Source organism: Syngnathoides biaculeatus, chromosome 11, assembly GCF_019802595.1.
Source record: "Syngnathoides biaculeatus isolate LvHL_M chromosome 11, ASM1980259v1, whole genome shotgun sequence".
In the NCBI taxonomy this organism is placed as follows: Eukaryota; Metazoa; Chordata; class Actinopteri; order Syngnathiformes; family Syngnathidae; genus Syngnathoides; species Syngnathoides biaculeatus.
In genome coordinates, this window is record NC_084650.1 from 17,564,181 (window position 1) to 17,589,194 (window position 25,014).

General features: G+C 40.5%; 2 protein-coding genes across 9 annotated transcripts in view; one reads left to right on the forward strand and one right to left on the reverse strand.

The window, feature by feature from the left end:
• Positions 1–12,441, reverse strand: part of mbnl3 (muscleblind-like splicing regulator 3) — a 44,933-nt gene extending 32,492 nt beyond the window's left edge. For 3 of the 7 annotated variants that reach the window (XM_061834732.1, XM_061834730.1, XM_061834731.1), the window contains exon 1: positions 12,042–12,441. The gene's annotated coding sequence lies outside the window, so the exon portion shown is untranslated. The remainder of the gene's footprint in view (positions 1–12,041) is intronic. The other 4 variants (XM_061834737.1, XM_061834735.1, XM_061834736.1 and 1 more) reach the window with 2 other exon arrangements.
• Positions 11–5,761, forward strand: atox1 (antioxidant 1 copper chaperone). 2 transcript variants are annotated; one of them, XM_061834741.1, is made up of 4 exons: positions 11–169; positions 1,175–1,250; positions 2,372–2,502; positions 5,522–5,761. In XM_061834741.1, exons 1-3 carry the CDS (start codon positions 164–166, stop codon positions 2,494–2,496), a joined length of 207 nt encoding a protein of 68 aa, XP_061690725.1. In that variant the 5' UTR covers positions 11–163; the 3' UTR covers positions 2,497–2,502; positions 5,522–5,761. The 2 variants fall into 2 exon arrangements, with proteins under 2 accessions (XP_061690725.1, XP_061690727.1); XM_061834743.1 differs by lacking the exon at positions 5,522–5,761 and adding an exon at positions 3,269–5,514.
• Positions 12,442–25,014: the final 12,573 nt, after the last annotated feature.

Sequence of the window (25,014 nt, forward strand, 5' to 3'; positions counted from 1 at the left end):
ATCCGCAACATTTAAAAACCGGAACTCCTATTCCCATTCCAGTCGAATTTTAGCTTGACTGTACAACCCGAGTTAGGTGGCGGATTCAGTCTTGTTTTTCCTGCTTCTTTCGTAATTACGTGGTAAAGGTTCATCTTCGGTGGGACGCGACATCATCATAAATATGCCCGTGAGTTGTCATGATGTTTAAACCGTACTAACACCCCCTCCCATTAGCCCCGTAACTGGGTTTAGTGCTTCCGTGGCGTCGGTGTTAAGCTAGCTGTCGAACCAGCGCATTATTATTATTTTCCCCCCCACGAGTAACACTTGATAAATGTTCCCAACGAGAAGGGGAATGTCCCGTATTGGTAATACGCACAAGGTTAGCTAAAAGTGCGGTGCCTTCGATTAAAAAAAAGCGTATTTTGTGCCATTAAAGTTGTTAGTTTTCGACACGCAAAATAGCCAAGTCGTCGCAAATCAGATGGATTGTGTTTGAGTCCTTCCAAAATTGAAGAAACATTTGATTTGGGCACCAACATTTAAATAATAACTATTTATCTTTTTGATGAGTTTTCAATAAAACAGGTAACAAGACATTATATAATTTTAACCCTTTCCGTGCAGGGGTCGCAAATTTGCAACAGGTTTATTCATATCATCGAAAATTTTAATTCCAGAGTATCGTTATCTGAAAGTATCAGATTTTTCTGTCTGGAAATTTTTTTATTTGTAACGTGTCCGGGTCAAGCATCTGGACTCCACTGCACTTTTGAACTATTCTCATATCTTATCGTTTGCCATATTTGCGAATTCGTGTTTTTTTGTGCGCAGCTGTGTTGACCTCACAGTTCTGAGGCCAGTTCACTTTCTCCAATTGATGCATGTTTTTGGGATGTGAGAGGAAACTGGAGTGCCCGGAGAAAACCCACGCAGGCACGGGGAGAACTTGCAAACTCCACACAGGCTCTCGGAACTGTGAGGCATATTCTCTAACCAGTTGCTCCACCGTGCAGCCGGGGAAATATTAAGAAAACGTTTTACCTAATACAGAAGTGTATGTAAATTGTGTCTAACCAGTTGCCCCACTGTACCCGCCTGATTGTCACCTTTCGGAGCAAAACAAACATGCAATTAAATAAACGGTCTGTTATGTTATTTAATGAACAAGCGTCCTTGTATAACTTGACAGAAACACGAGTTTGCGGTGGCCATGACGTGTGAAGGATGTTCAGGCGCTGTTAGCCGGATCCTCAGCAAGTTGGAAGGTGAGACTAAACACGGCGATATTTAACTTTGACTGAGTTTCAAAGTAAATTTTTATCTTAACGTGAGGGACCCCACACGCATGAAAAAATAGTTAGGAAAAGATATTAAGGGATCCTCTCTGAGCTGCTTGGGAAAATATTAGGCCTTATATTCAGGAAGGTTAAATCTATTCAATAATTACATTAAAATTACATTGACGACACAAAGTCTACATATCCCAGTTCAAATGCAAGGTTTTTGTGACTTAAAAATTAAGTAAATCGTTTCAAAACCTCTCACACCATTAATGTCTTTAATGTGTCCTACAACCTAATTGAGAAAAAAATAAATCGACAAGGGAAGTAAAAAAACAAAACTGAAATACTGTAGTTGCAAAAGTGCACACACACACCTGTCTCCATTTTAAATACCTCTGATTGACCCCAAAAAAATTCAATTGTAATATTTGATCAACTCTTGTGTGTATGGTTGAGGCACTTACTCTGTGATTATGATTTATGACCATTTTACGATCAGATTGCTGATGAAAAATCCTTCTTAACTTCACAATCACTCTTCTTCTTTTTGAGGAACGATTCCAAAAGTACTGTACCAATTTGTTTTATTTTACCATTAAGTAAATTTGCATTTAATCTTCAAGAACTGTTTAAGTGAAAGATTTTTTTATTTTAACAGTAATTCAATTATTAAATAATTATTTTTAAATGCAATAATGTTCCAACTGTTCATTATATTACAGTGGGTTAGAATAATTAAGTATATTTTTAGGAAAAATAGTCCTATTTTAAGATTACTACTTGCACTCCTTTTTCACGTTATTGTGGTATTACATAGAGAGACAAGTACTTTTTTAAGTGCTACTTGGTATAAAAATAAGATGTTTTAGAAACATCCAAGAATTAGCAGTTTGCCGACATTAATCAGAAAATCTGAAAAAAATAATGAAATACAGCCCGATTGCCAGTATGTGTGTACTCACTTACTTACTTCACTGCTCCTAATATATTTATTCACGGTGCACGCACACAGTCGAGAGTTGTCAGAGTGAAGAATTAGCTCCAGTGTCGTTTACGCTTCACAAACTGAGTTTTTTTTTTTTTTTTTGTTTGTTCGTTTAAAGACGTCAAATTTGAAATTGACCTCCCGAATCAACTTGTCTGGATCGAGTCAGACAAGGACGCGGACGTTCTGCTGGAGACGCTAAAGAAGTGCGGCAAACAGGTCACGTACAAGGGCATCAAATAAACACAGGTAACGTGGCTATCATTTGATTCTTCTTCTTTTGGCTTATCCCGTTTGGGGTCGCCACAGCGTGTCATCTTTTTCCATCTAAGCCTATCTCGTGCATCTTCCTCTCTAACACGGACTGTCCTCATGTCCTCCCTCACTACATCCATTGACCTTTTCTTTGGTCTTCCTCTCGCTCTTTTGCCTGGCAGCTCCATACTCAACACCCTTCTACCAACATACTCACAATCTCGCCTCTGGACATGTCCAAACCATCGAAGTCTGCTCTCTCGAACCTTGTCTCCAAAACATCCAACTTTGGCTGTCCCTCTCACAAGCTCATTTCTCATCCTATCCAACCTGTTCACACCAAGCGAGAACCTCAACATCTTCAGTTCTGCTTCCTGTTGATTCTTCACTGCCACCGTCTCTAATCCGTACATAATGGCCGGCCTCACCACTGTTTTACAGACTTTGCCCTTCATCCTAGCGGAGACTCTTCTGTCACATAGAACACCAGACACCTTTCGCCAGCTGTTCCACCCCGTTTTGACCCGTTTCTTCACTTCCTTAGCGCAGTCACCATTGCTCTGTATTGTTGACCCCAAGTATTTGAAGTCGTCCACCCTCGGTATCTCTTATCCCTGGAGCTTCACTCTTCCTCCTCCTCCCCTCTCATTCACGCACATATATTCTGTTTTTACTTCGGCTAATCTTCATTCCTCTCCTTTCCAGTGCGTACCTCCATCTTTCTAATTGTTCCTCCGCCTGCTACCTGCTTTCACTGCAGATCACAATGTAATCCGCGAACATCATGGTCCAAGGGGAATCCAGTCCAACCTCATCAGTCAGCCTATCCATTACTACAGCAAACAGAAAGGGGCTCAGCGCGGATCACTGATGCAGGCCCACCTCCACCTTAAATTCTTCTGACACAACTACGGCACATCTCACCGCTGTTCTGCCAACCTCATACATCATGTCCTGTCCTATTCTAACATATTTCTCCCCCAAACTGGACTTGCGCATGCAGTACCACAGTTCCTCTCTTGGTACTCTGTCATGGGCTTTCTCTCGGTCTACAAAGACACAACGTAGCTCCTTTTGACCTTCTCTGTACTTTTCCACCAGCATCCTCAAGGCAAATAATGCGTCTGTGGTACTCTTTCTAGGCATGAAACAATGCTGTTGCTCACAGATACGTACTTCTGTCCTGAGTCTAGCCTCCACTAATCTATCCCATAACTTCATTGTTTGGCTCATCATCTTTATTCCTATGTAGTTTCTACAGTTCTGTACATCGCCTTTGTTCTTAAAAATGGGGACTAGCACTTTTCCTCCATTCTTCTGGCATCTTCTCTCCTGCTAGTATTCTATTGAATAAGTTGGTCAAAAACTCCACAGCCACCTCTCCAAATTGCTTCCATACCTTCACCGGTATGTCATCGGGACCAACTGTCTTTCCATTTTTCATCCTGTTCAGTGCCTTTCTAACTTCCCCCTGACTGATCAATGCCACTTCCTGGTCATTCACGCTCGCCTCTTCTACTCTACCTTCTCTCCCATTTTCTTCATTCATTCACTTCTCAAAGTACTCTTTCCATCTCAAGACTGAAGCGTGAACCCGCAGTTATTACATTGCATACTCATTCCTAGTATGTGATATGATAAGACTAAAATTGGATTGAAGAAAAAAAAAGGATTGCCACTCCCACAAAGTGTAAACAGAGATTGAAACGAAATTAATTTATTAAAACACACTTTTAAAGTATACCTTAATGCCTGTTCACACCTTGTCATTGTCAAGTCATGGATTACATTACTAGGAAGAAAGGGTGGGGGCTTGGGGTGGGGTGACTGGATCACAAATATTGGGGAAGGGTGCTAGCTTCAAGCTGTTTGTTTACTACCAGTTGAGGTTCAGTTTAAAGCTGACATACTACAAAAATCAAATCAAATTATTATTTTTTTTGACTTGACGACACTAATTTCATGCTCACACACAATAGAATTGCCAATGGAAATATGCGTGGATGGGAATTATAAACCTTTCAACCACAACAGATACAACAAAATGTATCTTTTTGTATAGCTTTAAATTAGACACCCAAATATTCATCCAAACCTTACAATTTTGTTTCATAAAAGTATCATAGCACAATGCTAACAGGCTACAAGACGCCATTGAAGTGCTATGACAAATTAGCATCGATGTTACAGTAATTATAAACCTTTCAACAACTGCTACTGTAACACATGGAGGAGCAATGGATACAACAAAATATCTGTTTTGTATATATTTAAATTAAACACCCAAATATTCATCCAAACTATATAATTTTGTTTAGTAATTAATTAAATCCAGGTTGAAAACATGCTCTTTAGAATATATCAGCTTTTTGATCATATTGCATTGTATGTGATTTTTTTTTTTTTTAATGTTTGTCATTTTCATTGTTTTGATCACATTTGACATGTTTTATCTCTTTGTTTTCAAATGCCTTTAATCATTCAAAGCACATTGAGTTACCTCGTGTATGAAATGCGCTATACAAATAAATTTGCTTTGCTAATAAAAGTATCATAGCATAATGCTAACAGGCTACGAGACGCCATTGAAGTGCTAATACAAATTAGCATCGATGTTACAGTATTTATAAACCTTTCAACAACTGCTATTATAACATGGAGCAGCAGCGGATACAACAAAATGTATCTGTTTTGTATGCATTTGAATTAAACATCCATATATTCATCTAAACCATATAATTTTGTTTAGTAAAAGTATTATAGCTTGATGCTAACAGGCTACGAGACGCCATTGAAGTGCTAATACAAATCAGTATTGATGTTACACAACACAAACTACTGTTAAGAAAATTTCACACCACCTAAATTAAAAAATGTACATAACCAATTCATTTTTACCTCTGGGCAAGCTCCCAAAAATCCTCACATCAACTTGGGCGTAAACGACGAGTACAGTGACAGGCATGTCACCTAACTGCTTGCTCTTTCTTTCGTGTGCCATTTCTTTCTCAAGGACGAGGACTTTTTGTGGCGCCAAATGAAGTCATGAGCTTCAGTCGTGGACGCCACTGGAATGACTCTGACGTTTATTTGATGACATTCTTTAATCTGATGATCACTTACAGTCATTACTTTCTGCAGACCTTCATGCATTCCGCGCTTAAGCTGTCAAATGAAGAGATATGAATATGTAACACTAAAAAAAAATAAAATACTTCATTTTTTTTGTAGCAAGAAAAAAAATGGATTCTGTGTCTTGTAGGCTATCAATGCAATAATGTTCTAAAAATCTGTTTTCATGTTTTCAGCCTCCCTCCGAGTGGCTCTCGGCCATTAAGCATCTTTCAGCTGGCAACGCCGTGACTCGCGTCTGTTTGTGCATGCGGTAGCGCAAATTAGCTGCTCTCTGTTGAAGTAGAGATGGGCAAGTACCATTCCTAGGAATCGGTGTCAGACTGATATCTGCGTTATTTCATGGTATCGGGTTCTCGGGAAGGCTGCAGATACCAGCTGGCGATACTGTCGGACTAATTTGGTCACTTCCGATTGGACTATGTCAGACTAATGGCGTGAAATGTTGCTGTACCTCGGTCAGACACTGGCAACTCTACACGGCGTGTATTCCGATACCACCGCATTCAGTCTTTTATGATCACCGGACCTTATCTTGTCACGTGTGGTGGTCGTAACCGGTGCTCGGGAGAGGATTTTCGTTCAAGATCTTTTGAGGTATGTTCATGTACTTTTAATGCGATAGGCAACAACACTTTCTGTATCTTAGCAAGCTAGTGCTAGCACTCACAGGGGTAGGTAAACATGCCGGTGTTCTGTCAAATCATGCTCTAAAGTCTCGGTGAAAATTGGTGTGAGAGCACAGGCTGATCTAGGCGTAAAAAAGAAAAATCTGACATGGACTCAGTCCTCGCCAGTAGTTTATCTTGCAAAGGTAGTAATTGTATCGGTGAGAACTCAAAAAAAAGTATCAAATATCCCCATTTTTTTCTGGCACTGTGATTTGAAGCATACTTTTATTTTTGAATTGTAATTTATTTATTTTTTAATTATAATGAAATGTATTTTTTTCACAACAATTTTACATTAATTTTGGGTCAATCTTATTTTCAAGTTAATTAATTTTTTTTTAAATTAGGACTAATTTTACCCTGAAAACAAACAAGCTTTGAAATTGGGAATTCTATTTCACAGTATTAACTTGCATCAACCTCTACAGAAATGAAAAATATTTCACAGCTAATGTAAAAATAATTTCAGTTGGGAAGAATTGTTTTGTCAAAACATGAAACTTAAATTTATTCCAAGTTTATTGAGGATTGTGACAAGCAACGCTAAACCAGTACTCTGATAAATAATAAAATATTTTAGCTCTCCAACGTAAACAGAATTGTATTTTGTAATAAAGCACTTTACACAACCCATATAATTATAATAATGAAACCATTAAATAACTAAAAATGTTCTACAATCAAAAGACTCCATACCTCCCCTCACATTGGACATGCAAATTATGCGGGTTCTGGATAATGCAGTGGCGTTGGCACTTCTCAGCCACTAGAAAATAAACAGCCGAGCACTAACTTTTGTCTCCTTCAAGGTTCAATACAGAATCATTCGAGGATTCATTTGGCTGAAATAATGTTATGCGACTCGTGTGTGGCCCGGTAACAGTCCAAAAAAATCCAAGGACACAATATTAAAATACCTCAATGCAAAGCTCTGAGTAAGAAATAACAAAATAAATATTTTAGTGGAATTATGTATTTTACATGAGCAGAATTTGGGCTACAGTTGCCGTTGCGCTCATGTGCCGGCAGATGGCAGCAAAGCTCTGTCAAAGATGCATCCACCCGTCTGTCTATTTTCTGAGCCTATCCCACCACCCCGAACTGGTTGCCAGCCCAATAATCTCAGGGCACATGGAGACAGACAGCAGCCGCACTCACAAGCACACCTACGGGCAATTTAGAGTGTCCAAATAAATGGATGTTTTTGGGATGCGGGAGGAAATCCAAGCAGGCACAAGGAGAACACGCAAACTCCACAGAGGTGGGAGTCGGGATTTGAACCCTGGACCTCAGAACTGTGAGGCCAACGCTCTGTAGCAGTTGGTCCACTGTGCCGATGCCAAGAAAAAAAACATACTTTAAAATTTATAATAATAAATTCACTGTCCAAGAAAAACACTCATGATGAAAGTAATAAAACAGATATTTAAAAAATGTAATTAATCTTACAAAAATCTCAATAATGGAACATGTTTTCATAGATAATTAAAAAAAAGTAGGATATTTTGATTTCAAAATTGCATAAAAAAATGTAAATTTAGAATTTAGGTAAAAAATATTTTAAGGGATCAAAGTTAACATTTAAAAATTTCCCAAAGCATAAATATCAATTTTAATCAATTTATAATCATAATGATAATAATAAATCATTTAAATTTTAATAATGGGGATTCCATGGTGTAATGGTCAGCACTCTGGACTTTAACTCCAGTGACCCAAGTTCAAGTCTCGGTCAAACCTGAGAGTGTTTATTTCTCACATCAAACAATTTACCCTGTGACGCTTGTGAGGATAAGCAGCTAAGAAGATGGATGGATAAATTTTAATGTCCTTGAGGGATCAAAATCAATACAGTATTTAAAAACTGAGATTATCTATGACAAACTTTTAAAGTCATAATAATGAGACCAAAACATCCATCCATTTTCTTCACTGCTTATCCTCACGAGGTTCGCGGGGAGTGCTGGAGCCTATCCCAGCCGTCACTGGGCAGGAGCCAGGGTACACCCTGAACTGGTCGCCACCCAATCGCAGGGCACATGGAAACAAACTGTCACACTCACAATCACACCTCGGAGCAATTTAGAGTGTCCGATTAATGAGACCAAAACAGATTAAAAAAAAAAATTATGTATTCTTTAACGTATTTAATTTAGTTTTTTTTTCCTGTAATTTATGATTTTTAAAAATTTATCATTGAATATCTTTTACCCATCCAAAAGTTTTTATTCTATATTACTGTTAAATGGTATATTTTTATTATTTCCCAACAGGGATCATAAATAATACAACTGATAAAATGTCATTTTTTTCCCCTTGCTCCATAAACCTCCTTTTTGACTTCAAAATGACTTTTTAAAAGCAGTAAAAAAATACATAATTTAGCACAATTTCAAGGTGAAAAACACTTGGCGCTGCGATACATTTGCATTAATTACTCATAATCCAAATTGCTTTTGCGAGAAACAAATCGAACGCGGGGGCACAGAGGAGGCGACCAATCGGGAGCCTGAGGCGCATTTGGCGAGCGGCGCGAGGGCGGGTCTTATCTATCGGGGGCCCTGATGGATGCCTGTCGAGGGCGTCCTCTGACAGGATGCAGAAAATGATGATTTAAGAGGCCCCGCGTTTATTCACGCCGCGTCCCCAGATGAACGAGGATCAAATTAGAGCTTTATGAGCTCGCCCGTCCGCGCTGACATTTATATGAACGCCGTGATTTATGTTTACGGCCCCGGCGCCGCAATAAATAACACATAACAAATAAGCAAAGTAGCCTCGGAATCCGATTTGAAGGAAGAGCCGCGACCGTCGAGGTTCGGAGGTGAGAAGCGTTTGGAGCAAATCCGGCCACGCGAGCCCATGTAACAATGATACATGGAGGAATAAATCATTAATTAATTCTTGCGAGCGGGAGACAGCTGTTCATTTCCTGTTTGCAGCTGTTGTCGTTTACAGAAAAAAAAAAAAAAGATGTTGTTGTGACGTTTCTCCAGGTAGAAAGTTTTTCCATCATGAACAACTTTTTTCGGTATTATTTTGAGCTAAAATTGCTTGCGAGATTGTGTGGATAACTTTAGCACTTGGCTAAATTTGCCTTAGCTTAGCCTCCTTCAGTTAGCCTGTGTCAGCCATCTTAATATTAATATGCTATTTTTACATATTTGTTTACGTTTTTGTGCGCACTTTGAGTAAAAATTAGCCTCTACTCGGTTTACTTCACTCGAGGCACCTCTTTCAGAAACAGTGACCTCTTTGAGTGCCTGTTAGCGCTGTGTTTTTGTTACCGTAAATTAGCCTTTATTAGCGTCACTTAGCCTAGCGCTGGTCTTGTGTTCGCCTTGTTTTTGTAGCTATGGGTGTAGGTGCCGCTGACGAGCTGTCAGAGGGGGTCAGTCAGCTCGCCCCCCCCCCTCTTGATCGCGCAGTCGGAGTAGTGACAGTGCCGCTGTTTTTTTTTTTTATCTATTTGACTGCATTCATTGTTCTTGTTCACCAGCTCGCTTGCTACTTTCCATCATTTCATTCATCCATTCTCTCATTCCCTTCCTTCCTCTCTTTAAATCCTTGCTTCATCCCTTCTTTTATCCATCTCTTCCTTGCTGACGTCCTTCCCTTCCTTCCATCCATCCTTTTTCACTTTTCTATCATAGCATCCTTCCTTCCTTCAATCCTTGCTTCATCCCTTTTTTCATCCATTTCTTCCTTGCTGACGTCCTTCCCGTCCTTCCATCCATCCATCTTTTTCATACCATTCTTGCCTGCTTTTTTACTTTTATCATAACACCCTTCCTTCTTTCCTCACTCTCTTTAAATCCTTGCTTCATCCCTTTCATCCATTTTTCCTTACTGACTTCCTTCCTTCCCTCCATCTTTCTTTTCATACCATTCTTGCCTGCTTATTTACTTTTCTATCAAGGCACCTTTCCTTCCTTACTTCTAGCCTCACTCTCTAAATCCTTCCTTCCTTCCTTCCTTCCTTCCTTCCTTCCAGCCTCACTCTTTAAATCCTTGCTTCATCCATTTTTTCCCTTGCTGACTTCCTTTCCTTCCTTCCTTTCATACCATTCTTGCCTGCTTTTTTAATTTTCTATCATAGCACGCTTCCTTCCTTCCAGCCTCTTTTTAAATCCTTGCCTCATCCCTTCTTTCCCTTGCTGACTTCCTTCCTTTCCATCCATCTTTCTTTTCATACCATTCTTGCCTAGTTTTTTTTTACTTTTCCATCATACCACCCTTCCTTCCGTCCTTTCTCCGTCTTTGAATCCTTGCTTCATCCCTTCTTTCATCCATTTTTTCCCTTGCTGACTTCCTTTCCTTCCTTCCTTCTTTTCATACCATTCTTGCCTGTTTTTTTACTTTTCTATCATAGCACCCTTCCTTCCTTCCAGCCTCTTTTTAAATCCTTGCTTCATCCCTTCTTTCATCCATTTTTTCCCTTGCTGACTTCCTTCCTTTCCTTCCATCCATCTTTCTTTTCATACCATTCTTGCCTAGTTTTTTTTTTTACTTTTCTATCATACCACCCTTCCTTCCGTCCTTGAATCCTTGCTTCATCCCTTCTTTCCTCCATTTTTCCTGGCTGACTTCCTTCCACCCATCTTTCTTTACATACCATTCTTGCCTGCTTTTTTACTTTTCTCACACCCTGCTTTCCTTCCAGCCTCACTCTTTTTAAATCCTCGCTTCATCCATTTTTCCCTTGCAGACTTCCTTCCTTCTTTTCATACCATTCTTGCCTACTTTTTTACTTTTCTATCACAACACCCTTCCTTCCTTCCTTCCCTGCATTGTCCCCCCCCCAAATCCCACTTGATTCAGCACTCACTTCTTTCCATCCTTCCCTTCTCCCATCCTGTCATCCATACATCCTCCCTTCCATCCTTCTCTCCCCTTCCTACCTTCCATCCTCTCCTACTTCACTTACGACCTCGTTCCTTTTAATAATAACGCGCAGATATGGACCAGCCACTTGATGGTAGCAAAGTATCACATTTTGAGCCGAGGAAGGGAGCTCATGCTGAGGAAAAGTGGGCACAATGGCACAATTGTCGTAAGAAGCTGAGGGGGGCTCGGGGTAGAATGAGCATGAGGAGCATCCATAATGCATGCAGGAAGATGCATACTCAGGCTAATGATGGCACGCATGCTGGGGGAAAAAAATAAATCACCACAAATAACACACACACACACCTTTCTGTCTATCATGACCACTGGTAAAAATAATACAATAAGTCAAAACAGGCATTGAGTAACAAAAGTTGCAAATTGATTATTAATCAAAAGTGCATGCCTAGGAATTCATCAGTCAGAACATTAGGTACACCGGCAACAATGAGGGAATGTCTTTCATGAAGCAATTCACAAAAACGCAGTTTTAGACCTGATAGGCCATTTTTAGCGGTCCTTCGAAGACCAACTCTGAAAGATTTTGCCCGTTTTCTATCAAACTGAACCTGGTGTTGAAGACACATTGCTGTGAAATAATATTGGGGCCCTTCCTTCACTTTAATGCTTAAGATGATGAAACAAATTTCACTACCAGACCACAATAACCCAGCTATACATAAAATATCAATTTTAAATTATCTTATTGATGAAGGAAAAGACAAAAATATTGCAAAGCTACACCTGGCCCCTGTATGGAAAGCAAGCATTTTCTGTAACTCACAATAAGTGTCATTTGCGCAGTGTACGACCGATTGTTGTCCTACGGACAGACTTTCCCACCTCAGCTGTAGATCTCCGCAGTTCATCCAGAGTGATCACGGCCCTCTCGGTTGCATCTCTGATCACTCTTCTCCTTGTTCGAGGTGAAAGTTTACAGGGACGGCCGGGTCTCGGTAGATTTCCAGTGGTCTGATACTCGTTCCGTTTCAATATGATTTCTTGCACTGTGCTCCTTGAGATGCTTAAAGCAAATCTGGCTTTAAACCTCTCCAGAACAGTATCTCAGACCTGCTCGGTGTGTTCCTTGGTCTTCATGATGCTCTCTGGACTTTAAACAGAATCCTGAGACTGTCACAGAACAGGTGCATTTGTACGGAGACTTGATTGCACACAGGTGTGTTGCATTTATCATCATCACTCAACATCGGATCATTCAGTAAAGGGGCCGAATAATATTGCACATCCCACGTTTCAAAAAGTCCGAAATACCCGATCCATTTCGTTCCACTTCACGATTGTGTTCCACTTGATGTTGATCCTTGACAAAAAAATGAAATTTTATGTCTTTACGTTTGAAGGCTTACGGCTTCCACGCTACCCCGAGAACGTCCGATCTCGTCAGATCTCGGAAGCTAAAAGCGAGGTTTGGATCTGGTTAGTACTTAGATGGGAGACCGCCTGGGAATACCAGGTGTTCTAAGCTTCTCCCCCCCGGCTAAAATGCAAGAGGGGTTGCGTCGGGAAGGGCATCCGGCGTAAAAACTGTGCCAAACAAATATATGTGTTCATCTGAGACAAGCCAAAAGAAGAAGAAGAAGTCTTTATGTTTGAAGACTGAAATGTGGCCAAAGGTTGAAAAATTCAAGGGGGTCGAATACTTTCACAAGGCACCAACTGTGGCAATATTTTAGCCCAAGCTTCCTTGCGGAACGTCTGAGGGGTTTCATGCATAAACGGCCATTTTCACTTTCTCCTTCACGATTTTCTGGTCATGAGCAGAATTTGTGGTCCCATCAATCACAGGAAGCTGTCCAAGCCCCGAAGTAGAAAAGCCGCACCGTGCCATCGTACCACTGCCACCATGTTTGACAGTCAGTCGAAGTACTTTTAATAAAATGCTACTGCATTTTCGCCAGTTTCGACACCTTCCCAAAAGTTCAACTTTCATCCCGTCGGCCCATAGAATATCCCTCCAAGAGTCATCAGACCACCTCTTGGGTGAGTAAGACCACTCTCTCTCTCTCTCTCTTATTTTTTCATTGAACAGCTCTGGCGTTAATCAGGCTCGGGTGTGGTCAGTGAAAACGAACTAAAAAAAAAATAAAAATCTGACGAACCACCCACAGTTAATTAATGATTTACCAAGGGAGACCATTACTTCGTCACACAAGGCCAGTCGGCTTTGAATAAGATCTTTACCACCGCAGGAAGCTTTGCAGGAACATCCCTCGGTGCCCCGATAGCTCGAGTTTCCTCTGGGGGGGGGAAGAAACAATCTAGCAAGGTACAGAAGGTTCCCCCTGGATTATTCCGTTCCTCCTGTCAGATACGGTCTTCCTAGAGCTCCCAGGAACTCTTCAAGGGGGTGGTGGGCTGGTCTCTGTTGACGAACACTCATTGGTTGACGGACCTCTGCGAGGCGTTTACTTTTTTTCATTTTCAGAGCTGCCGTTATGCATCGTACGGGGAATTAAAAATGAGGGATTGAATCCATTCCGGAACAGAACGTCCAAACAACGATCTTTACGGTTGACGACAAAGTCTGTACTCGCTGATCCAACGCCGCCGGGGCCAAAGTGGGGCTCGCATTCCTTTTAATGACCTACTATTCATCGTGTGCTAGGATGCAATACAATATTTCACCTATTTATTGTCTGACATTGTACAGTTTGTATATGTATTTGCTTCTATTGTGCTTTGTTTTTAGTTTGGTGTCTGCAGCCAGGTTGGAATTGAAAATCCTCTCCCTGGGTGAGGCTCAATAAATAAATAAAACAATACACGACCTTATGGATAGCTCGTAGTCGCATTTTAAATAAGTATTTGGTGGATCAGCAGGTAAAGCGTTGGCCTCACAGTTCTGAGGTCTCGGGTTCAATCCCGGACCCGCCTGTGTGGAGTTTGCATATTCTTCCCGTGCCTGCAAAGGAGTTCTCCGGGCATTCTGGTTTCCTCCCATCTCTAAAAAACACACTTGAAAAAAAAAAAAAACCTTAACTTTTGGATGGGTAAAAAATATTCAATGGGAATTTTAAAAAATCCTAAATTACAGGAAAAAATAATCTCAATTAAAGACGTTAAAGAATACATAAATATTTTTTAAAAATCTTTTTTGGTCTCATTAATTGGACACTCTAAATTGCCCCTCGGTGTGATTGTGAGTGTGGCTGGTTGTCTCCATGTGTGCCGTGCGATTGGCTGGCATCCACTTCAGGGTGTACCCCGCCTCCTGCCAGCTGGGATAGGCTCCAGCACTCCCCGCGAACCTCGTGAGGATAAGCAGTGAAGAAAATGGATGGATGTTTTGGTCTCATTATTGTGATTTTAAAAGTTTGTCATAGATAATCTCAGTTTTAGATGTTGTATTGATTTTGATCCCTCAAGGACATTAAAATTTATCCATCCATTTTCTTAGCCGCTTATCCTCACAAGGGTTGCAGGGTAAATTGTTTGAAGTGAGAGATAGACACTCTCAGGTTCCACCGAGACTTGAACCCCGGCCTCCTGCCCGCTGACAGCTGGGATGGGCTCCAGCACGCCCCGTGACCCTCGTGAGGATCAGCAGCAAAGAAAATGGATGGATATTTAATATCTGTAAATGTGTTGCAATGCAAATACTTATTTGTGAACGGACAAAAAGCCGAGCTTCATTTATTTGTCTCACACTGTGACAAATGTGGCATTTTTGTGCAGGTCGGAGGAGCCCTTGGAAAGTTTTCAATGTATATTAATTCTCAAATATGTAACTTCGGTTTTAGTCCGTATAACGGTCACTCTGAATGAAAATATAAACTCCTACAAAGGCCTGTCAACCAGTCAGCGTTCGACAGCCCAGCCCGCCGCCTCAATGAGTTCCTGGTAGCTCTCGGAAGACCCTCGCCGCCATGGGGGACCAAATAATCCAGGTGGAACTTTCACTACCCTGGTAATGTTTTTATTTTTTTTCCCCGATGGGGACACACGGAGAACTCAAGATACTACCTCTGGAAATTTCCGCAAAGGTTCCTGCGGATGGAAAGCCGCTCATGTTCCTGGGCTGGTTGGTGGTAAAGCCCCTACTATTATTTTTCCCTTAAAAAGTAAAATCACCATTTAAAAATACATGTTTATTTAATTTACTAAAATAATTAATTGAATGTTTATTTGGGTTATCTTTGTGTGTGACTTAAATTTCTTTAGTGATGTTAATTAAAGTGGGTAAACTCCGGAAAAATAAGAATTTGAGAACGGGGCTGATATTTCTGTTTTCCCGGCACTGCAAATTGCAAATTATTTCAGTTTTTGCCAGTGCGCAAATGGACTCCAACTATCCCGTGTATGCAATTATATATTCAAACTATACTTTCTCTTCAGATTCTTTGAAGGATGATGACTATTAAAATATATATATATATTTTTTTGGTGCCTCAGATCTCTTTGTCTTTGGCCCCAGTTTAAAGTTTGATCTCAATTCTCCGCTTTAGGAACCTGCAAAGTTTTGGGCCTTATTAAAAAACTTTCCATCTTTTTTTTTTTTTTTTAACCGCGTAGAGACGACATCGTCTTAAAGATAGAGGCGACAAAGGCGGCGGGGATTAAAAGCACCTGAGCGAGGCGAGGAAAGCCGGCGCTAACTGGCTGCTAATGCCTTCGCGTTTAATCACGGCAGCCTCTCACCTTCATGGAAAATTCCGGGCAGACGCTCGTCCTCTAGACTCCCGGACTGCGATTCATCGCGCCGCGTTGTAATCTGTATAAATTGGCGTGAAAAGAAAGAAAAATGTCATTCATCGTCACCCGGAAGGTTTGTTTCCGCCGTCTGTCGCGTCCGAAGGAGCGTCATAATAGTCCCGCTTTATTATCGTGCGAGGAAACCGGCGAAATTTTAAGAACGAAATAGATTGCGTTCTAACGCTCGCGAAAACAAAGCGATTAATTTGAGAGACTTGGTGATGATAATTATGATCTTCCCGTGAAAGCAACGCAAACCTGTTTCTCCCGTTGGATCACGAAAAAGCATCCAATTCGCGACATGTTCCTTATACGTTACTTGTTCCTTTTTTGGAGAATGAGTTCCAAAATGGCCTCTTAAACCTAAATGTCAGACTTCCATTTTTTTTGTATTTTCAGACATGGCTACTTGAGACTTTTTTTTGTGGGTCTCCTCTTAAATGTCATGTGGCTCAGTGTAATTCGATTATAGGGCCAAATTTAATACCCCAAAAATGTATAAGTGCAATTGCGTTACAGTGAAGAAAATAAGTATTTGAACACCCTGCTATATTGCAAGTTCTCCCACTTAGAAATCGTGGAGGGGTCTGAAATTGTGACACAGTGAGAGAGATCATCTGAAAAGAAAAATCCAGAAATCACAATGTATGATTTTTTCTTACTGATTTATGTGTGTGATACAGCTGCAAATAAGTATTTGAACACCTGCGAAAACCAATGTTAATATTTGGTACAGTATCCTTTGTTTGCAATTACAGAGGTCAAACATTTCCCGTAGTTGTTCACCAGATTTGCACACACTGCGGGAGGGATTTTGGCCCACTCCTCCACACAGTTCTTCTCTAGATCAGACAAGTTTCTCTATTGGGTTTAGGTCTGGAGACTGGCTAGGCCACGGCAGAACCTTAATATGTTTCTTACGGAGCCACTCCTTGGTTTTCCTGGCTGTGTGCTTCGGGTCATTGTCATGTTGAAAGACCCAGCCACGACCCATCTTCAATGCTCTGACTGAGGGAAAGAGGTTGTTGCCCAATATCTCACAATATATGGCCGCGGTCATCCTCTCCTTAATACAGTGCAGTCGTCCTGTCCCACGTGCAGAAAAACACCCCCAATCTATGATGCTACCACCCCCCATGCTTCACAGTAGGGATGGTGTTCTTGGGATGGAATTCATCATTCGTCTTCCTCCAAACATGGTTAGTGGAATTATGACCAGAAATGCTCCATTATTGTCTCATCTGACACAAAACTTTCTCCTATGACTTCTCTGACTTATCCAAATGGTCATTGGCAAACTCAAGACAGGCCTTGACATGTGCTGGTTTAAGCAGGGGAACCCTCCGTTCCATGGAGGATTTAAAACCATGACATCTTAGTGTATTACCAAGAGTCACCTTGGAAACGGTGGTCCCAGCTCTTTTCAGATCTTTGAGCAAGTCCTGTCGTGTGGTCCTGGCCTGATTCCTCACCTTTCTCAGGATCATTGAGACCCTAAGAGGTGATATCTTGCATGGGGCTCCACTCTGATTGAGATTGACCGTCATGTTTAGCTTCTTCTATTTTCCAACAATTGCTCCAATAGTGGACCTTTTTTCACCAAGCTGCTTGACAATTTCTGCGTAGCCCTTTCCAGACGTGTGGAATTGTACAATTTTGTCTCTGGTTTCTTTGGACAGCTCTTTGGTCTTGGCCACGGTACAAGTTTGAGTCTTACTGATTGTATGGGGGTGGGGTGGGGTGGTGGGGTGTCTTTACGATGACCTCACCCAGGTGCATCTGATTCAGGATAATACATGGAGTGGAGGTGGACTTTTAAAGGCGGACTAACAGGTCTTTGAGGGTCAGAATTCTCGCTGATAGACAGGTGTTCAAATACTTATTTGCAGCTGTATCACACAAATAAATCGTTAAAAAAATCATACATTGTGATTTCTGGATTTTTCTTTTTAGATTCTCTCTCTCACAGTGGACATGCACCTACAATGAAAATTTCAGACCCCTCCATGATTTCTAAGTGGGAGAACTTTCAATATATAGCAGGGTGTTCGAATACTTATTTTATTCACTGTAAGTGTGCCCAAAATGGCACATTTCCTGTGTTGTTTTGGACAACTTGAGACTGTTTTGTGGGTCTCTTCATGATAGGAATGCCAAACAAGTTTCATGTTGCTAGGAGCCTGCATTTGAAATAATAATAAAAATGGTTGGGCACAAGTTAGTCAATGCAGTAGGGTGGTACTGAGCCAGGTTCTTGGGGTATGTGACCCAAATACTTTACTCCACCCTCGCTGTATTTGGAAGACAACACCTGAGATCCCGAAAACTAAGCAAACTCAAACCCTCGTATCCCACGGTCCCTGAACGCACCGTGTCCTGACCCTGCAAGAAAAAAAAAGTTCCCGCTGTAGAAAGTGCGCGCCGGCCCTTTAAAGGCGCTCGCATGAATAATACAAGATGGCGCTGAATTATTCATGCAGATTTTTGCACACAATCTGCGGCAGCCGTTCATCGGACGTGTGACAGATCTCGTTTAATCTGGCCCAGATTAGATGGATGGGCCCACCTGGAGGGATTATTACACTCAGATTCATCAGTGTGTTGAAATACATACTGGAGTTCAGGAGTTGTCAAAGTCAGATCCAGGGACCACCACGGGGTCTGCAAACCGTACCTTGGGGATCCAAACCAAAACATTTTATTGGATGACTAGCAAGATACAATGCACAATGGAGACTTTTCCTGAGTTAGTCATTTTAATGGTAATAACATGTTCATTCCTTTTTTTTTTGTGTCAGCAGATATGTTTTAATGGCAAAATGTTGTATTAAAATTAAAAAAAAAAACGGGCTTGTTCAAACAAAAATAAAACCTAGTATGGCTTTTAAGTAAACTATATAATTCATAATATAAAAAGAGTTTTAGTGACAGTATTGATTGTATTTTTGTGAGCAAATGTCATATTTTCATGGCACAATGTTACACTTAAATGTAAAGATATAAAATAATTTGAATTTTAATAATTAACACCAACACGACCATGACTTTTTGTAAGGAAATTTTCATTTTAATGGCAATATATATCCTTTGAATGGAAAATGTGGCTTAAATTTAAAGCAAAACTTGAGGCTTTATATATATTTTTTACATTACATTTATACATATACATCTGTACACCTATATAGTACCATTTTTGTGAATAATTCTAATATTTTGTGGAAAAAAATATTCCATATAAACGGGGAAACTAGCCTATCTAAGAAAAAAATAGGTAAACTATAATGGATATTAGCGCCTTTTCAGGAACAAAATCTACCAATATAGTGTCGTTTTCCATCACTTTCCCGGGCAAATATATCGGTTTTATGACAATATATGTCCTGAGATATATTTGGTGACAGAGAAAAGAAATGTAAGTAGCCCGATGAAGAATTAAGATTCCCATTGCGCACGATCACATCAGGCAACAATTGATAGGAGGGCCCACGCTCGCACATGAATAAATCTTTGTCTTCATAGGCTGTGACATGAATCACATTGCAATGATTTCGTCGCACTGCTTTCACTCAGCCAACTTTTGGACTTTTTATTAGTTCAGAAAGTACCAAAAAGAAAAAAAAAATGTCCCCATCACTCTAAAATAAAACCCGAGATCAAAGCATAAGAATGACAAGATTAATGCGACAAGATTTGACCATTTAATGGTATTTAAACCTATCTGCCGGACAATGGCAGGGATATTAAAAGTGTGAACGGATGTGAAAAGAATGAAATGAATCCACTTTGCCCCCCCCCCCCAAAAAAAAAAAATTGTGCTATATTTTAATTTAGATATACGGCACTTAGTTTACCAGGACCTCAGTGCAAATCAGAGGCACTTTTGCAAAAACGTATTGTTAATTATTATAATCAAGGAACGTATTAATTAGAGACTCTAAATTGCCTGTAGGTATAAATGTGATTGGTTGTTTGCTTCTTTGCGCCTTGCGATTGGCTGGCATCCAGTTCAGAGTGTACAACGCCTCCTGCCCAATTCTGGGATTGGCTCCAGAACTGAAAGGACAACGCATTACCTGCTGGTCCACTGTTACACCAATAATAATAATAATAATAAATTGACTATGTCCAAGAAAAACACTCATAATGAAAGTAATAAAATAGATTGATATTAAAAAAAAATTGTAAATAATCTTTCAAAAATCTCAATAATGGAACATGTCTTTATAGATTTAATTTTTTGAAAAGGTTGGTTGTTTTGATTTCAAAATTACATTAAAAAATTTTTAATTTAGAGTTTAAGTTATTTTTTTTTCCCAAAAATATTTTAAAATGTATAAAAGATTTGAGAATACATTTAAAAATAATGTAGATTTGTTTTGTGGAATTAAACATTTAGTAGAAAAAAAAATCGCAATGATGAATAGAAAAATAAACCATCATTTGGAGCCCAAAAGCCTCCAAACAACGGTTAAAAAAACCGGACTTTTTGATGTTCCACGAGGAGAACTAGGAGGTGCTTCTCCCCTTTTAGCCTGAATGTCTCTTCCTGATGATTTCATCCTCATCATCTTAAAGTAGCTCTGATCACAGAAACGCCACACAAATCACAGTGAGGAGGAGGAGGAGGAGGAGGAAGCTCCCCGGAGAGCAAGGAGATGGAAAAAAAAAAAAAAAACGTCTGCAAAGCATCAATTAACATGTCAACTCTTCTCCCCAAACATCCCCTGTGGAGGATGTGAGGAGGAAGAAGAAGAAGAAGAAGAAAAAAAAAAAATCAAGAAAACCCTCTGCGATACGTCTCCAAAGGCGAAAGGATCGACTCCTAACGGGCGTCACCTGTCACCAAAAGAGCAGGTGAAATATGAAATATAGACGCTGTAGGAACCGAATAAATAAATCCACCGAAAGCCTGCCGGAGAGCTTCAGCTCAATATTTGATGTTTTGAGGACAAACTTCATCTTAAATTGAACCAGTTAACAGTCTACGCTCGCGGAACACTTCATTAGGTACACCCGCAAGCGCGCTCCGAGTCGAGGCCCGCCAAGTCGTCGGTGACAAAATTAGCGATAATTATCAATTAATTGCTTAGAGACAGAGCTTAAAATTCTCCAAAGCTTCTAAATTTGAACATCTCGAAAGTAAATACTCTCAGATTTCTCTAATATCACAAAAACAGATTGATTATCTTCATTTTGTGAATAAATTTGCAAACGTGTGCTTTTACTTTGGAAAACATGGACAAACATTTTTGCCCATTTTATCACAGCTATTACAATAGAGACCAAAGCAGTGAGTCCTAATGCTGGTTACAACAAATTGTTGTATGGTAATATTTTAGCTGATTTAGGACACTTTTGACATGCCGAATCCAAATATCACGCTGGTTTTACTCAATCGAGTCACATTTTTGCTTTAGGGTTTCAAATAAACGGAAGTTCTTGCCTTGAATTTTGAGCAACAATGAAGTAACAATAAATTCACAGGTACTTACTTTTATCAATGTCTACTATTCATTTTACGCTAAGAAAAATTTGTAACATTTGATTAATATACCGTCAGCATCTTAGTATAAAACCTGACCTGAACATGAGAAACAAGTCATTTTTGGATTGAGTGATGTATAAATTGTCCTAAATCAGTTGAAAAAACAGACAATTTATACTTTTTTTAATAACTTTTTTTCTGCGCTGTCAATGCTGTGGGCTTATATAGTATTTATCATAACAAGATCCCACAAAAAGTCTCAAGGTCCAACACCCCAAATTCAACTATTTTATTTTTTTTAAATCAACTATTTTAGTCTGAAGTTGTCTGATGTGGGTCAAAGTTTGATTACCATTTTGAGGGTTCTTAGAAATTATAAAAAATAAATAAAAAAAAAGAACACGTGAAAATACCTCAGGGACTCGTGCCTGAAAAGAAGAACAGAAGTTGGTCAGACATCTAAAGTGGGTGGAAAATGGCGTCAATTCTTTGATCATTTTGAGGATTCTTGGAACGTATGAAATTAAAAAAATTACCACGAAATTGAATGTGTTTTTCATAAAAGGACGTGCAAAAAATATCTTCGGGACCAAAATTCAGAACTCAACAATAGCAAAAAACAAACAAACAAAACAAAAAAAAAAAAAGCAAGCATTGCAAGACCCTGTTTACCGTCGGATGAATTTCTGTATTATCATCCATAGTACTGCGATACCTCAATTTAGGAGATTAATTCGTTCAGCCACCAAGATTTCAACTTAATAAACTCTGCCAAACAAATATGACCGTTTCGCTGTGGCGATCCCTAATGGGACAAACCGGAAGAAACTTACTTTTACTCAGATGACAAATTATTATTATTATTATTATTCCTCATTGAAATGAAGTAAATTGCTCCCGGTTCTATACACCCAAAATACCAACATTTTGTAATGGAAAAAAAAATCATTGCATTGTTAAAAAATAAGGAATGATAGGGTAAAGATATATATATATATATATATATATATCCATCCATCCATTTTCTCAGCCGCTTATCCTCACAAGGTTCGCGGGGAGTGCTGGAGCCTATCCCAGCTGTCAATGAGCAGGAGGCGGGGTTACACCCTGAACTGGTTGCCAGCCAATCGCAGGGCACATGGAGACAGATAACAGTTGCACTCACAATCACACCTTGGGGCAATTTAGAGCGTCCAATTAATGTTGCATGTTTTTGAGATGTGGGAGGAAACCAGATTGCCCGGAGAAAACTCACGCAGGCTCGGTTAGAACATGCAAACTCTACACAGGCGGGTCCGGGATCGAACCCGGGTCCTCAGAAATGTGAGGCCAGCGCTTTACCAGATGGCCCACCGTGCCGCACGGGTAAAGAAATATATATATTATAATAAAGTGATTTTCCTCGATGTACTGTAGGATTTGTGTGCATTTGTAGGGTGTGTTCTAGTGAGTAACGCCAGGAGCTGGAGTCGGGTTCCCCGGTTAGTCCGCTTCAGCGACTGGGTGTGAGCTGTGGCCCACAGCAGCTTCTCGTGGATGTTTTCTTTGTATTTTGTGTTTGACTGTTGCGTTCACTAAACGTCTCAAAGTCTATAAGTAACTGCAGCTCTCCTTGGTCGCTCGAGAGAGTATTACAATATTTTCACTCCAGTGGCAGTGGAACAAAAACTTTGGCTCTTCATACCAAGGCAAAATCTATGATCAAGCGATGGCTCGTCACAAAAAAAAAAACCTTCGAAGTTGTGGCACACAGTGCAGTGCGTCCCCCTGTTCGAAAACAACGCCCCTAGAAAGCCCGGAACATTCCGCGGCTGCAGAGTAAAGCGAGAAAGCTTTCGAGTAAACAAAAGCAGCGGGTCGTATTGCGCGTACGTTCCGCTCCAGGCGTACACGCGGGATGAAAGCGACGCTTCTAAAGGTTAAACAAAAGCGTTGCGCCAATGTTCCTCTTGACACGCGCCGCCGCCGCCTTTTTCGTCAGATCAGTCAGAAACGCGAAAGCCGCCGCAACCGCTCGCTCGGCTCTATCACAGGAAATCATCGGGCTGTAATAGTTTTTTAATGAGTTTGCGGAATGCACTCTGGCGACAGGCCGTGCGCACGCGGAGCCGGGCTGAATAATGTATAAGGGCAGAGGTAGCGCTAATGAAAAGATGATGAGAGGCATTCCTGAGAGACAGAACGAGCGGTCGGCAGGACGGCGCACGCTAAAAGTTGAAAGAAATCGCCAATTAATCTTTGTGTGCTTATAGGAGAAATTAAACAAAAGGCTGGTGGGGGAGGAGGGCGGGAGAAAAATGCAGCGAGAGACGCGGACGTTGAGGGAAAGAGTAGAAAGCGAGCGTTCAGGTGAACAAAGAGATTCCGAAATAGCTTTTAATGATTGCACTTTGCTTTAAAAAAAAAAAGTTTGCCAAAGAAAGCGAGGGGGGCGGGGGAGTCAACCCCGAGCTAAATCTGGAACCTTCTGAAGTTTTTCGAAGCAAGGTTCACGTTTCCGGAAAGACGCAAAGGGGCCACATGAGAGAAGGAACCGTTTGGAAAATACACAATAATAAGAGAAAGTGTCAACCATGAGGACAACACTAAAGAACCCACCGGTGTGGACTTGAGTCATGAACTTAGTGACTTCAGATCCGACAAAATCATACAAGACTTTCAACCGACTGTTGCGACTTCACTCGGACTTGAGCCCATAGACTTGAAGACTTTCCACTTTTACCAAAGCACTAAGAACAAAATGCTATGGATCGCTTGCTGTAGCTTTACTTGCCAGTTAGTACTGGTCAGGAGGAATTTTTGAATGATGAAACCATAACGTTGATGTCCTTAGCGAATATCGTTCGGACCTACGGAGGCAAATTTGACCTTCAAATCTGCATCACATTGCAAATCAATTATTTCTAGCTGGATTTCGACCGGCAGATCAGAAACTTTAACTGTGAAAGGTTAGCGAAAAACTGAAAATTCTGTCTCAAGTTCACCAAATAACTGAAAACATTTCTCAAACTCCCACAGTAATCCTGCAATCTTGTCTTTGTACCGTTTCACGTCTGGATCAGCCGGGGAATACCAGGTGGTGTAAGCTTCTCTCCCCAGCTAAATGCAGAGGGGTTGCGTCAGGAAGGGCATCCAGCGTAAAACTGTGCCAAACAAATGTGCGTTCATCTAAGATGACACACTGTGGGGACCCCTAATGGGACAAGCCGAAAGGAAAAGAAGAAGAAGAAGTTCAGGTGGAAAATTCAGACAATGTGAACATTAAAGGTGTCTTAAGGCTTATTTTCTTTTAACAGCTAATGCGGTGATATTCACATGGCGGAATTCACCGGAACGCCACTCTTTCCCGCACTCATATTAATTAAACTAGACATTCCACCTAGAAAACAGAGACCGCAACCAAAACTAAAAATCCACATTGCATTGTGGGAATTTGATGTCACAACTGACTGTTTTTGTTAGTATTAGCAGCTAGCTGTGTGAGCAAGCCGGCAGATCGCAAGTTTCACAGCGGGGTGGTGGCCATGCGCTGTCTGGACTCCCCGTTTTTTACTGGGTGGTTTATTCAAGAGAATTCTAATTCTCTCTAAAGAGAATTATTCTCAATAAGCAATCTTG